General features: G+C 41.2%; 1 protein-coding gene across 2 annotated transcripts in view; it reads left to right on the top strand.

Moving 5' to 3' along the window:
* The first annotated feature begins 272 nt into the window (after positions 1–272).
* The window catches only part of cep135 (centrosomal protein 135), a 56,451-nt gene continuing 40,414 nt past the window's right edge, over positions 273–16,309 (top strand). For both annotated transcript variants that reach the window (XM_034180493.1, XM_034180492.1), the window contains exons 1-9: positions 273–829; positions 4,183–4,373; positions 4,490–4,657; positions 4,923–5,064; positions 7,790–7,874; positions 7,974–8,102; positions 8,197–8,376; positions 8,501–8,566; positions 9,970–10,120. In XM_034180493.1, coding sequence (XP_034036384.1) covers positions 714–829; positions 4,183–4,373; positions 4,490–4,657; positions 4,923–5,064; positions 7,790–7,874; positions 7,974–8,102; positions 8,197–8,376; positions 8,501–8,566; positions 9,970–10,120 — 1,228 coding nt within the window. In that variant the 5' untranslated portion in view covers positions 273–713. The remainder of the gene's footprint in view (positions 830–4,182; positions 4,374–4,489; positions 4,658–4,922; positions 5,065–7,789; positions 7,875–7,973; positions 8,103–8,196; positions 8,377–8,500; positions 8,567–9,969; positions 10,121–16,309) is intronic.

Below are 16,309 nucleotides of genomic sequence, written 5' to 3'. Positions count from 1 at the left end.
GTTAGATAGATTGGAAACTTTAAATTTTTCATAAGTGTGCATGCAGGTGTGTGCGTTTGTCGTGGTGCTTGTTTCACCATTTGAACGATTGCTTCAGTTATCTGCTGCACTATTAATCCCCGAAGGGTGCATAACCTCAATGTTTGTTGTGATTTAAGCCTTTTAATATGTCCTTTACGAACCGCTAACGAAGTTGAGCCCTTTAACGTTGTCTCCGCCCTCACGGACCACCAAGGTTCACAAAACACGCTTCCACACGTTCCAGTCGTCGCTCCCATGGTGACGAACGCAGAGTTGGATGTTATCGGCGCTCTTTTCAAACTTCATTACCGCGGAAACGCTGAAAGCGATTGTCTGGGCTTACAGGACAGCAACGTGAAATGCAAACAAAATAGTAATGGTTAGCCAACTTAAGAGAGAACGTGTGCTTCAAGAAAGAAATTTGTTGTTCTCAAGAGTTTCAAGCCTGAGCTCTAACGTTAGCTTATAGCTAAAGTGAATCGGCTAAACGGCGTTAGCTAGCGTGCTAAACTGATTTCCATTCAAAATACCCTGAACGCGAGTTAAGTAAAAATAATTCCAATGCTTATTAACCTAAGTTGTACGCTACTTATTGTTACCATCGATTTCTGTTACCGAGTTGGCCTCGCTAGCCAGCCAGCTGGTTAGCTAACTTTTCAAGCTAGGTTGATAAACGTCCATATGTGGCAGTGATGGATGTGAGCAGAGCAGAGAGAACCTTCATCACGCTGAGGAAACGTCTGGATCAGCTGGGATATCACCAGCCGCTGGGAATAGAGTCACTTCCACTTGTGCAGAAGCTCTTCAGGTGAATCTTCCCTTGCTGCCCCCCCTCCCTTTATAGCCCAAGTGATTTGATTGTGTTTTAATCCCGAAAAAATGTTTGATCGTAACAAAAAAAAGTCCTTTAAATGGCCGTGCTTACAGATATTTATGATGCTTCTTACCACAAATGAATATCTATAAATTAGGATGGCACTTAAAGTGCATAGATTATTTGAGTAATGGCTGCCTACAGGTGCTGTGCAGTGCATCCTGGTCAAACCTGTATTCAATCCAACACAGTGCTCTCTCTCATGACGGTATACTGACTACGTCGTTATAGTTGTGATACTTGTGTGGTAACTGGAAAAACTAGACAGTATTCTTTTGGCTTGTCTCATTCAGGTGTGACTACATTAGATAATCTGTTTCCATGTCACCCTGTCCTCTATCACCCTAAGAACCACCTGCATGTCCTCCCTCACCACATCCATAAACCTCCTCTGTGGCCTCTCATTTCTCCCTCTGCTTGGTTTCTCCATCCTTAGCATCCTTTTCCCCTATATACCCTGGGTCCCTCCTCTGCACATGTCCAAATCATCAAAGTCTGCCTTCTCTGACTTTGCAAACCATTCTATCTGTGCTGTTCTTATATGTTCATTCCAAATCCTGTCCATCCTCATCACTCTTGAAGAAAATCACATCTTCAGCTCTGCCATGTGTCTTTTTGTTTACGCCACGGCCTTTAAGCTATACAGTGTAGCTGGTGTTACTACAGTGTTGTCAATTTTCTCCTTTCACACTTGCAGAGTAAAAACAGACACATGCCTTTGGCTCCTGCAATGTTTCTATATATTTTCATACCATACGTTAACGTGGGCCGGCATGCCGCTCAGAAGCTGATGTTTCTGAGATGGTCCATTCCTCTGTTCAGTGTACAGAGGACAAACATGGACAAACTTTTTTTTTTTTTTTTTTTTTGCTATTGGTTGCAGTTAGAGCAGTGCAGTGGATTAGTGGTTTGCACTGTTACCTCACAGAAAGAAGGTCCTGGCATCACTTCCCTCCCGGTCCTTTCTGTGTGATTTTTGCATGTTTTCCCTGCTTTTGTGTGGATTCCTTCTGTGCGCTCCAGCGTACTTCCACTTTAACATACATGCAAGCTAGGTGAATTGGAAACTTTAAATTGACCGCGAGTGAGCATGTGAATGTTTGTCTACATGTGGCTGTACGATAGATTGGCGTCCTCTCCATTGTGTACCCTGCCTCACGTCCAATGGCCGCTGACTTCCGTGACAAACATGATGGGTGGGACTTGAAATTCTTCCCCCTGTGTATACAAACATTTTTTGTAGTCCTGTACTTCTCATACTGTACCTGTAGAATTCTTGGTTTGAGATACAGCTCTTGTACCTGAAGTCACTTATTTTCTTTTTTGAAGTGTCTACAGGTAGGAGAGATATGGTTGATGTATATAATTGTTGGGGTTTCAATATCTACCGTCGGCCATTGCAGTTATTTTCAAAAAGCAACGGTAACCGCTAACCGCGACAATCGACATCGATGCAATAATAGGAATGTCATATCTTTGCCACTTTTAGAACTATTAGATCACTACTTTTGAGATGTGTACAGTTTATTTTGGTAATTTAGAAATTATAGCAGCAGATTGGGTGCTAGATGTTTACTGCAGTGACTATACAGTTCCAAACGTGGCCCCAAACCCAATTTGTGCAGAAGCTGGGCTTCATAGTCATCTTATGTCAGCTTCATAGACAGCCTATGATATTGGTCAGTTAGACAATTTATTTACATGTTATATTTACAATACTGTGTTTACTTACTTTTTATTTTGCCTTTATGGCTTTGTTTAATATTTTTTGGTACTTTGTTGATAACTGTCTGCATTCTGCAAGTGCTTACAGATTAATCATAAATGTTGGAAAAAAAAAACACTGTCAGGGCCGTTTTTTATCATTTCTGTATAATTAGTGCAATGAAAATACTTATATGAATACTGAAAATCAGCTGCTGGTTAAAGGTATATGTTACTGTGATGCTTTCATATGGAATATATCAATGTTTCTAGTGTTTAGAGAGACCAAAACTGTTGAGTGTCCATACAGTGCTATAGTTTTCTTTCACTTCCCAGTCTTCCAGGTTTCAGATCTGTAAAAAACTGGCAAACCAGGTTTTACCATTTCTTTGCTATTTTTGTAAGAGAATGGCATGACCCATCAATTTCTAAATTACCAAAGGAAATTGTACACAAATGAAAAGTAGTGATCTGTTAGTTCTAACAGTGGCAGAGATATGACATTTCAAATATTGCCGATTGTCGCAGGTAGATTTTCAATGTTTGGTGACCTTGAGCCACCTCTAAATAATTTCTGATTGGCAAACAATTTTACATGTGAGAATGACTCACCAAAAGGAAATTTTTTGGTGGGTGAGACTCAAAATTTTTTAAAGTTGGCATTTTTTGGGACACCCTAAAATATATATATATATATATATATATATATATATATATATATATATATATATATATGGTGCAGACTACTTCTCAGGTGTATATGCTAGTGTAAAATAAATAAAGAATGTAAGTGTAGTGTAGTTGCACGTTCATGTGGATGCAACACGTTAAAAGCAGACAGCCTGTTTGGCAGCTTGTGCTCTAGTTGAGCGGCACATTGGGGTTAAACACAAAAAGAATCACATACATATACTTACATATATACATGGTTTTCTGCCATTTTTGCCTTGGTGTCAAAGACTTGTGATGCTTGCTCTTTGCTCACTGTCCTGAATGTGGGTGGAGCTCCTGAGTGCTGTGATTTCTCCAGAGGGCCACAAAGTATGAAGTAAAAAATGTGGACGTCCGGCCCGTTTTGTTATATTTCTTTCTTTTAATTACTTTTGTGTGACATTTTCTTTTCTTTTAAAATGTTATTTAAACATTGGACACCTTGCTTTCATTCAGGACCATGGGTGAAATTTCCCTTTTTTCATGATTTAAGTTCTTTTTTGAAATGAGAGGCAAAGTTCATAATTAAATGTTTCACATGCAGACTGTCCAAAAATACATGTATGTTGACAAACATTTCATTTATGCCCCTCCATGAATACAGTCATAACTTGAAAGCAGATTTCCAGGGGTGAGACTAGAAAAGTTTGATATTTGAGGGGGTGGGCTTTAAATAACATGAAAAAGTAAAAATTACAGCCTGAGATGCAAAGTAACAATACAATATTGCTGCAACTTATAAGTAAAACATTCACACTTTTTTTTCTTTTTCATTTTGCTTATGAAAAGGCACCACAAGGGTATCTACAGATTGAAAATTGGTCAAAGGGAAATCAAAAAATTTCTACAGTGTTTATTCTCTTGTGTTACAGTGATCTGGTCCACACAACAGAAAGCCTGCGAAATGCCAAATTGTCAGCAGAGAAGAATGAGAAAGAAAGCCAAAATTCTGATGCCCTTCTTGAACCATACAAGGCAGACAATGCCCGGCTGATCCGAGAAAACAATGAACTGCACCTTGAGCGTCTGAATCTCAAAGAGGAGAAGGAGCGGTTCACCAGAGGTCAGCTCCAAAGATCAGCCAGTCCTCTTAATCTGTGTTATAACTTTAGCACATTTGTATTGTAACACACACAAATAACTGGTGTGGTAATTTAACACAATCTTGTCCTGTTTCAGAGCTCAAGAGGCACATTAGAAAATTGGAACATCAGGCATCTGACCTGAAGTTTTTAAATAATCAGTATGTGCACAAGGTTCGCTGCTTGGAGAAGGATAGCAAGGCTAAATCTGAGCGCATCCAGCAGCTGCAGGAGAAGAACATGCAAGCTGTGGTGCAGACACCAGGTATGTCATTTTAAAGTGATTTTTGGTTGAAAATGTTCCTCATTTAAATTAAAGGTGAGCCAAAAATCTTGCTTTTGCTTCAAAAATGTTGGCAGCATTTAACTTGTTTAAAAAAATGTTTATTCAGTGCCTGATGTACTCCTACACCAAATAATGAACAAAAGTGAAATGGCACAAACTGCAGAAACACTACTAAATCTAGCACCGTTAATATGTAAATATAACTGAAAATAGTGTTTTTCTTTTCCCTCATATACCATCACAGGAGGTAAGAAGCACAGTATTCCTTTCAGACGCCAGAGAATGCAGATTGATGAGCACATACCCCCTCCTCACACATCAGCTTACCCCGTGTCACAGCCTGATGATCCATATCTAGCTGACCTGCTGCTCCTGGCAGATGGAAGGTTTGGTTTTTCTTGTGTCTACTTTATAAATGGCAGTCAGTTCATTGAACTGTTGTTTGGAGATGCTTGTATTTGCATTGTTTACACATTTACGGTTTTGAGCCTACCACAAAATAATGGCATATGCAGCGTGGTGGCCAGGCAATTAGCATCCTTGTTTTCATTCTCATGTAATGTGGAGTTTTAAGGAAAATCATCCAGTGTAAAACTTGTACCAAATCAACATGCAAATCCATATCTGATCTGTGATGACCCCAAGTGAAAAAGGGAGAGGCTGAAAGAACTTACTTTTGGAAAAGCGCTATATAAATGCAGTCCGTTTACTTTTACAAAATAACAGCATATGCCCTGACCAGCAGTCTGCTCTGTACGGCAAAGGACAGCCAGGTGGTCAGTGAAAAGATGGAGAGTGAGTGAGAAATTAATATGTAACAAGGCCATATATTGAGTGCTTGAAATGTTACTACATGCACACAAGATACTAAAGGATTATTAACCAAGCTGGAGGTCTGTATGGAAAAATATCAGACTGAGGTGTTGACAGTACGGATCAAATGAATGGATTGCGTTTATATAGAGCTTTTCCATCTGAATCAGACACTCAAAGCGCTTTACAAATAATGCCTCACATTTACCCCGATGTTAGGGTACTGCCATACAAGGCGCTCACTACACACTGGGAGCAACTAGGGGATTAAAGAACTTGCCCAAGGGCCCTTAGTGATTTTCCAGTCAGGCTGTCAGGCTCAAGTGTTAGCAAAGTCTGTGCGAAGAACAGAGGTCTGATATTCCCCTACAGATGGAGCAAGTGAGGTTAATAATTTGTTTGTTATATGGCTGTTTTGTAGCTGTATCAACACTTTGCATGTCCATTTTGAACTTGTTTGCTGTTAATTTCTGCTGTTCAAACTGGACAGTGTAATAAAATTAGCTCAGAGAATGGTCCTCTTCGTCGCTCATAATTTCTTTGTTCGCTTTTTGTTTTATTTTGCTCTTAAATTTCTTGTTTAACGAGGGAAATGTTGCGTGTAGCCTTGGTACCTGCTGGGTCCTGCCTCTGAGCTGATCATCACAGCTGTCACTCATCATCACTTGCAGTATATCAACCCCAGTTCTACACTTCCGCCTTTGCGAGAAACTTTTTATTTCTTTTTTCTTCTTGGTGAGAAACTCGGTCCTGACGTCCAGAGATCCCACACCTCGTCAGCTCCGTGGGCTGCCACCTGACTTCAGACTTCATCCTCACCTTCTCATCTTAAATAACATCGTAAATGCGGTACGTGTTCCGGACCGGTTGTTATGGTAACCAGTCTTATATTGGAAAATATCAGACTGGAAATCAGCCAGTCAGAGCGCACGTAGAGTCATAGCCATATAATTAAACAATTTCCAACAATTGGGATTAATAAACGTCTTATTCTTAATAAAATGTCTTCCCACAATTTGATTCATTACTTTCTATGCCGGATTAGTTTTTGTGCACACGATACTCTGAGTGATGCGCGTCTGTCAGCCAGCAATTGCTGTAAAGCAGCAGTGGTTAATCATATATTAAATTACTATTAATTTAGTTAACTATTTTGACAATTGGTGAATCATTTTGAGTCTTCCCCCCAATTATCCAAATTCTTAAATGTGATTTTTTTTGTGTGTGAGATATATATATATATATATATATATATATAGTTCATTTACTCCTGTTTGGCAGTAAACTGAATATCTCTGGGTTGTGGACAAAACAAGGCATTTGAAGGCATCATCTTTGGCCCTGCAAAAACATTGATTGTGTGTGTGTGTGTGTTTATTCATTTATTTATTTTTACTTTCCTGATGCAATACAACTAATCAATTAATCAGTTGATTATTTTCTTGATTAAATGATTATAAAAATCATCTGACGCAGCCCCTAATGTGCAGGTGATGATCTGCAAGTTAAAAGTGGTGGTCTTGAGACCAGAGGAGCCTCTGTTCAAATCCCTGTCACACTGTAAAGTCACTAAGGGCCCTTTGGGCAGGGTCCTTAATAGCAAAGTTTTCCTGGTGTGCAGTTGAGCACCTTGTGTGGCAACACACTGACATCAGTGTGAGAATGGGTGACTGTCAGGCATCACTGTAAAGCTCTGTGGCATCTGCTTCAGATGGAAACACTCTATCGAAATTTAGCCCAGTTATCTCATGCACATAAATTAATCAAACTGTGGGATAGAATTAAACATGTGCAAGCACTAGGATTTGAGTTTTACACATTTTAATTATTTATTTATTTTACAGTTCTCTCACACTCTGTCTATTTCAGTCTCTCATGGATATCTGTGTCCTTTTAAAGTGTGCAGGGATTTCAACTTTGGAAATGTTCACTTCAGACAGATTCTTTATGGAAGTCCAGTGGACTTTGGTGATGACTAATTGTGGCATTGTCTGTGTGCGTGCCTCTCTGCTTACAGTATAATGTATGTAATACCATGTAATTTCCATCATGGTATAACATAGCACAGGCACTATTTCTGGATTTTTGATGCAGTTGGATTGGTGCAATGCAGTCTCATCTCATTATCCTAATGCAGCTACTACACTGCATTATGGTGTACATTTCTCTGTGCTCAAGCCATAAGTTGGATTCATATTGCATCGTGTCGTGTGCAGCTGGCTTTACTCACTAAAAACAATAAGTCTAATTGCTTTCAACGAGTGAGATTTTTTTTAACTCACTAATTTTCATACTTAGAATTCATGAGCTACAGGAAGACATCATAAAAGTGAAGTTAGACCTGGAAAATGCTCAGGATGCTATAAAGGACTTAAATACTCAGGTAAGAATTGTGTTTATTAGGAGCGTATAAAATTGTGATGTGAAATTTTGCTGTCGAGGTGGTGAAATGTAGTGTTTCATTTTTTAAAAACACTATTAGGTAAAAGAGAGAGATGAAGAGATTGAACGACTGAATCGTGTACTTCAGGGAGGGCGTCCTCATGATGTAATTTCTCTTGAGGCTCAGAACAACAGCAATGAGAAACTGATTGCCCATCTCAACCTTCAGGTAAGTTTGCTTTTCCTGCCAGGTCAGTAATAAGTTCTATGGATATGCTGTGTTTCTTTTTATTTTTAATGAACATTTTGTGTCCCACACATAGATCGAGTACTTACAGGAGACTAACAGGGTCTTGGAGCAGAAAGTAGAAGGTCTGCAGAAGAAGGACCGTGCTGATGCTGAGGCTGTCAGTCTGTCCTTAAAAAACATAGATGACCTTGCCAAGCAGATGGAGATTGATAAGGCGTTGGAAACTGCTGAGCTGGAACTACAGGAAGCAAAAGTGAGAATTTATGAATGTCACCAAAAAAAAAAAAAAAAAAAATGGAAGTATTTTGTCTTTAAATACAAGTGTTCCACTGTGAATCCATTCACCAAACTAGTCAAATGAAATATCTTCTTAATAGAAAGAAGTTCAAAGGCAGCAGGAAATTATTGAAGAGTTGGAAAACACTATCACAAAACTGAAAAAGGTATGTATGCTATGCTTTGTTAGCTAAACCTGGAAATGTAACCTGCTAATTATGAAGTTGGGTAAAATGCCAAAACAGCCATATTGAATCTCAATCAACTGTCACATTATTTTTATTTTGTTGTAGAAGATATTTAAAAATGCTGCTGCTGCTTCCGGAAATGTTCTCATAGTGGGGCAGATATGTAACAAAAATTGCCCTGAGATGTTCACATCTGGCACAAAGTGTGTAAATTTGCATACAGAATCTTTCAAGTATACTGATTGCAGATTTTGCTGGATCCAAGCATTTTTCCCAAGGGATCCAGAAGTAAAATGAGAATTAAAGATGGCCGCCAAAGTTATTGAATCATTAGATTGCATACTCCAATCTTTGACACATCATCACCTTTGAATGTCCGTAGGACAGTTTGTCACTACGAGTCAGGATAGCTCACTGGTTAGATTGTGACCAGTTCAAATAAACTGAAGCAGAATTCCTGTGTAAACATGCTAACAGTGTGAAACAGGGTTTCTTCTGTTGGTTTTGACGAAATCCAAATTATGTGCAGCAGTATTTTGATGGAAAGGGAAGTCTGGGATCCCCTGCTAGAGCTGTTGCCATGACCTGATCCCGGATAAGCGGTTGAAGATGAGTGATGAGTACTTTGATGGCGTAGAATATCATTGGGTACATTTACAGGTAAATTATGCAGATATTTTCCATTTAAGACTGCCTGACATAGCTTAAGCTGTCATTTTTCTCAATTTTCAGGTGGCTGTTCCTATGTGAAAGGCTAGTTAAACAGTCTATTTCAGGTTGTTGATAATACAATAATATTTTTGAAGGCAACAAAACTCTGGATAACAAAAGGCCTGACACTCTTCCAATAGTTTCTTAACTTGTGTTCTTTATTTTTCAGGATTTTTGGTGATGGTATCTGGTAACAGGTGAAATGTGGAGTAGAATTAAATTAACTATATTATGAATAAGTAATGTATTTATTATATATTAATCACTGTATTATTATTTCAGGATATTAAAATACCCTTGTGTACCAAAATTCAGCAACCTGTGTCCCAAGATAGTGACTATCAATGTTTCAATATAGCAGCCATATTGGAATTCAAGATAGCACCCAACCCAATGGTTAGCTTTCTTGCATCCGACAGTTTTTGAATTCTGCATTTGAAAATACACCTGTATGCAAAATTTCACACTTTCTGCCCGAAGTGAACCCCACCCCACATTCCTTATGCTCTGCGCCTCCCCATTCATTTCCTCCTCCTCCTAAAAACACTGCCCGCATTTTATCTGCCCCACTATCATGTGAAGACCAGTTACTCAGAAGGAAGCATGTATTGTACCCACAGTGTTCGGCACAGTTTTATTTATTTTTTTTTCACACTTCTATTTGAAATCAGGGGCAGTCCGAAGGCAGTTATGAAAAAGATCGTCTTAGAGACCAACTGGTGGAGCTCAGGGAGCAGATGGAGAAAATGGAGGGTCTGGTTAATTTTCTGGAGGAAGAGAAAATTCGGCTGCAGGATAAAATAGAGAACATGATGGCATCTGGTAAGCAATTGTTTGACATACAGGTGCATCTCAAAAAATTTTAATATTGCAAAAATGTTCAGTCTTTTGTCAGGTATTTCAGACCGTAAAATTTTTATATATCATCAGCTCATTACATTTCATCTAAAATGTTTCAAGCATTTTATTTGATTTCTGCCAATTATGGCCTACAGCTCCAAAAAAAAAAGAATGTATATCTCAAAATATTAATCAGTTCAAGAAAGGATTTATAACACGGAAATGTTGAACTTCTAAAACGTATGTTCATGTGTGCACTCAATACTTGGTTTAGGCTCCATTTGAATGAATTACTGCATCAGTGTGGTGTGGAATGTAGGCTGTTAGTCTGCCAGTCAGGTACAATAATACCATGGTCAGAAATGGCAAGCAAGTACAAGTAGTTTTGGCACTGTGGGCAGGTGCCAAGTCCTACTGAAAAAGGAAGTCACCATCTCCATAAAGGTTGTCAACAGATGTATGCATGACTGAAGAGCTGTAATTTCCTGGTAGACACTTGTGTTGAGTGTGAACCTGATTAAACACAGTGGAACACAGCAGCAGATGACATGGCACCCCAACTCAACACTGACTGTCAAAAACGTCACACTTCAAGCATCTTGGATTCTGTACCTCTTCACTCTTCCTCCAGACTCTTGGACCTTGATTTCCAATTGCAGAATTTTCTTTCATCTGAAAAATGGACTTTTGACTACTGAGTAACAGTCCATTTCTTTTTCTCTTTAGCCCAGGTAAGACACATCTGACATTCTTTCTGGTTCAGTCGTGGTTTGACACTTGAATATAACACTTGCAACTAGGCATGGACTGGTATGAGATTTGGACAGTATGATAACCGTGGGCAAAAATACCGCGGGTTCACGTTATTATGTATAGCTTTAAAATGTGCTTTAACAACATTATGGCTATTTGCATATGAAGCGCGCGTGATTCAGGTGCACTAACTGACGTGATGTCTACTGCTACGAGCACTATACCACTGATAACTTTAGAGAAAATATCAAAATGGTGGTCTCTTTTAGACATGTAGCATCTGTGCCGTGGGAAACATGATTTACTTGCTTAGGGAGAAACGTGGCTGGAATAGGGTCCGGAACTCCAGATGCTCAATATTTGCCCAGCTTCACCAACAAAGTGCTTGGAATAGCTGTATTTGTCCTTCTTGACATGTTTGTGGGAGAAATTTGGTCAACCACAAGCACGAGTCAAGTCCATTATTGTACTTCTCAGTGTTTTCAAGGATGGGATAAAGTTTACTCCTTCCATGTAATCCTTTGCGGGTATCTTGAATCGCTCCGCATCCGACACAGGCCAAAGCTACGGTGCTTTGTTGCCACCATTTTTGGCTTGAAGGCCTATTCCATGGAAAATCAAATGAAAACGCTGACTTGGTCCTTTTAGATGGAGGGAAAAGTTCAGTGCAGACTTTGCCTCTTTCAGCCATGATGCAGAGCTAGCTGTCTGTTTGTAAACAGAGACACAGGTGCGTGCCAGGGAGAAGGGCCTACTTCACCAGACTGTGAATTCCTCAAATTATATTGGATAATGGTTCTATTGGACTACTATTGGATTAACCATGGAATTGATCAGCTGGTCTCTGAACGCTATTGACACCATCTTTTCTACAAGAAGGTCAGGACCCGGGGGATCCTACCTGCCCAGATGGAACGTATCCTGTGGGCTATGTTCTCCACTCCTGGAGGTCTTGGCGCCTTTCTTCATTGAGGACGTTGAGGATTTATTCATATTTGGTCTTATGGTAACAGGGCTGGTACTTTCTGGCTTATGTGCTGCCCTGATCTACCGGAAAATTGGCAAGACGGTGGCATCAAGAACCACGACCCCTCGCTTGTCCATCATGATTAACGAGGTGGGCAAGGCACTGTATTCTCAGGCTGCGATGACTCTTGAACTCGGATGCAAATTGGATGACATCTTGGAGCAGATGCGTGCCTTGCAGATGAAGATGAAGATTTTGGAGGCCGGGGAATATTCTTAATTCATAATTGGGAATATTCTTAATTCATAATTGGGATTTGGTTGTTCAAGTGAAGCTGTAAAAAGTGTTTTTCACTGCTCAAACCACAACACGGCAGGCTTATCAGCCTGAAGGACAAATTGCCCAACTATTTCCCTCCAGAAGCATGTCTTCAGGCCTTGGTGATTATTTGGCTGTTTTCTTATCTCAACTCACAAAGACAATAGACTGTTTCACAGGACTGAAGCATGCTCCACTCCGGCTTCTGCTCGCGTCACCCCTTCCCTTCTGTGGGGGCGGCGTGGTTTTAACTGCAGCTGAAAACTTATTTTTTCCCATATTTTATTATTGGAGCTGTCGGCCATAATTATCAAAATTAAAATTTCTTCAAACATTTTAGTTTATAGTCTAGAATATCTAATATAAAAGTTATTTTTTTTTCAGTATTTAACCTTTCACAATGCTGTATTTTTATTTATTTATTTATTTATTTATTAGCTGAACCGGTACATCTGAAGTGAGAAACATGATCTTAGGTTGCTTTAATGTATGTAAAAATATGCCAAGCCACCGAGCATTTCAGCTTTTCATTTGTGTGTATGTGTGTATGAATATGTAAGTGAAATCTGATTATTTCGGATGTTCCTTTTAGGGGTCACCACAGCAGATCAACAATTTCCATCTCACTCTGTCCTCTGCATCTTCCTCTGTCACACCAAGCACCCCGCATGTCCTCCCTCAGCACATCCATAAATCTCCTCTGAGGCCTGCTTCTTCTTCATTTTCAACCATTTATCAGGGATCGGGTCGCAGGGGCAACAGCTCCAGTAGGGGACCCTAAACTTCCCTCATCTTTAACCACCCCTGATTGGGGATACCGAGGCGTTCCCAGGCCAGTGTGGAGATATAATCTCTCCACCTCATCCTGGGTTTTCTCTGGGGTCTCCTCCCAGATGGATGTGCCTGGAACACATCCCTAGGGAGGCGCCCAGGGGCATGCTCCTTTGGCATCTGGGAAGGAGTCACCTCAGCTGGCTGCTTTCAGTGTGAAGGAGCAGTGGCTCTACCGTGAGCTCCTCACAGATGACTGAGCTTCTCACCCTTTCTCTAAGGGAGACACTGGCCACCCTCTTGAGGAAGCCCATTTTGGCCGCTGTACCCGTGATCTAGTTCTTTCGGTTATGATGCAACCGTCGTGACCATAGGTTAGAATAGGACTGAAGATTGACCAGTAGATCGAGAGCTTCGCCTTTTGGCTCAGCTCCCTTTTTGTCACAACAGTACGGTAGAGTGAATGTAATGCCATCCCTGCTGCACCGATTCCTCGGCCAATCTCACGCTCCATTGTCCCCTTACTCGTAAACAAGATCCTGAGGTACTTGAACTCCTTCACTTGGGGCAAGGCCTCATTCCCCTACCCAGAATTGGAAATCCATCGGTTTCCTGCTGACAACCATGGCCTCAGATTTAGGGCGGCTGATCCTCTTCCCAGCCACTTCACACTTGGCTGCAAACCGATCCAGTGAGTGTTGGAGGTCACAGGCTGATGAAGCCAACAGGACCACATCTTCTACAAAAAGCAGTGATGAGACCCTGAGCCCACCAAGCTGAAGACCTTCCTCCCCCCGACTACGCCTTGATATCCTGTCCTTGACTTGCTGTCAAGAACTGGAGCACAGCATTTGCTTTGTGAGTACAGAGATTGGATGGTCCAGAGAAGGGACCCCCTCACTCCATACTCTCGCAGCACCTCCCACAGTATCATAAGCCTTCTCCAAGTCCACAAAATGCATGTACACTGGTTGGGCATACCCCCAGGCACCCTGCAGGATCTTTGTGAGAGTGAAGAGCTGGTTGGTTGTTCCACGACCAGGTTGGAACCTGCATTGTTCCTCTTCAGTCAGAGGTTTGACGATCGGCTGAACCCTCCTATCCAACACTCTGGAGTGGACTTTAGGCTGAGTAGTGTGATGCCACTGAAATTGGCACACACTCTTGTCCCCTTTTTTCAAATATGCGGACCGCCACCCCAATTTGCGACTCCTTAGGCACTGTTCCAGACCAGAATTATATTATAGAAAGGCTAGAGAGCACACTCATTATACTGCACCCACAATGTGGATGTGCCACCCAGTAACCCCGTCTGCCATGTTGAAAGTGGGCAAAAAGTTTAACTCTACGGCAAAACATCGGTGCAGTGCTTGGTTTTACAAAGATAACGTACACACAACAACTTAACATAAAGATCCCCTACATACTCAGACAACTCCAGATTGACCCAGGGCCTTTAATAAAATACATGCACATGTATATGTACTGTTTTTTACAATGGCACACCTTCTTTCCTGTTCATGATCAAAAGACACATCATTACTGTTCTGTTATTTACTAAAGGCATGTAGAGCCATTTACAAAAGTGACATCTTTCCAACTAAATTATTGACAAAGATTATTTTGAAAAGGCGTATCCTCTTTCCTGGGGATGTACACTCAACAAAAATATAAACGCAACACTTTTGGTTTTGCTCCCATTTTGTATGAGATGAACTCAAAGATCTAAAACTTTTTCCACATACACAATATCACCATTTCCCTCAAATATTGTTCACAAATCAGTCTATATCTGTGATAGTGAACACTTCTCCTTTGCTGAGATAATCCATCCCACCTCACAGGTGTGCCATATCAAGATGCTGATTAGACACCATGATTAGTGCACAGGTGTGCCTTAGACTGCCCACAATAAAAGGCCACTCTGAAAGGTGCAGTTTTATCACACAGCACAATGCCACAGATGTCACAAGATTTGAGGGAGCGTGCAGTTGGCATGCTGACAGCAGGAATGTCAACCAGAGCTGTTGCTCGTGTATTGAATGTTCATTTCTCTACCATAAGCCGTCTCCAAAGGCGTTTCAGAGAATTTGGCAGTACATCCAACCAGCCTCACAACCGCATACCACGTGTAATCACACCAGCCCAGGACCTCCACATCCAGCATGTTCACCTCCAAGATCGTCTGAGACCAGCCACTCGGACAGCTGCTGAAACAATCGGTTTGCATAACCAAAGAATTTCTGCACAAACTGTCAGAAATCGTCTCAGGGAAGCTCATCTCGGACAGCTGCTGAAACAATCGGTTTGCATAACCAAAGAATTTCTGCACAAACTGTCAGAAATCGTCTCAAGGAAGCTCATCTGCATGCTCGTCGTCCTCATCGGGGTCTCGACCTGACTCCAGTTCGTCGTCGTAATCGGCTTGAGTGGGCAAATGCTCACATTCGCTGGCGTTTGGCACGTTGGAGAGGTGTTCTCTTCACGGATGAATCCCGGTTCACACTGCCCAGGGCAGATGGCAGACAGCGTGTGTGGCGTCGTGTGGGTGAGCGGTTTTCTGATGTCAGTGTTGTGGATCGAGTGGCTCATGGTGGCGGTGGGGTTATGGTATGGGCAGGCGTCTGTTATGGATGAAGAACACAGGTGCATTTCATTGATGGCATTTTGAATGCACAGAGATACCGTGACGAGATCCTGAGGCCCATTGTTGTGCCATCCAAGAACATCACCTCATGTGCACAGCCCCATGTTGCAAGGATCTGTACACAATTCTTGGAAGCTGAAAATGTCCCAGTTCTTGCATGGCCGGCATACTCACCGGACATGTCACCCATTGAGCATGTTTGGGATGCTCTGGACCAGCGTATACGACAGCGTGTACCAGTTCCTGCCAATATCCAGCAACTTCGCACAGCCATTGAAGAGGAGTGGACCAACATTCCACAGGCCAGAATTGACAACCTGATCAACTCTATGCGAAGGAGATTTGTTGCACTGCATGAGGCAAATGGTGGTCACACCAGATACTGACTGGTATCCCCCCCCCCCCCCCCAATAAAACAAAACTGCAACTTTCAGAGTGGCCTTTTATTGTGGACAGTCTAAGGCACACCTGTGCACTAATCATGGTGTCTAATCAGCATCTTGGTATGGCACACCTGTGAGGTGGGATGGGATGGGATCTCAGCAAAGGAGAAGTGCTCACTATCACAGATTTAGACTGGTTTGTGAACAATATTTGAGGGAAATGGTGATATTGTGTATGTGGAAAAAGTTTTAGATCTTTGAGTTCATCTCATACAAAATGGGAGCAAAACCAAAAGTGTTGCGTTTATATTTTTGTTGAGTGTGTGTATATA

The sequence above is a fragment of the Thalassophryne amazonica genome, chromosome 10 (genome assembly GCF_902500255.1).
Source record: "Thalassophryne amazonica chromosome 10, fThaAma1.1, whole genome shotgun sequence".
NCBI classification, from domain to species: domain Eukaryota; kingdom Metazoa; phylum Chordata; class Actinopteri; order Batrachoidiformes; family Batrachoididae; genus Thalassophryne; species Thalassophryne amazonica.
Note: the sequence above shows the minus strand (reverse complement) of the source record. Positions and strands in the feature narration are given on the sequence as shown.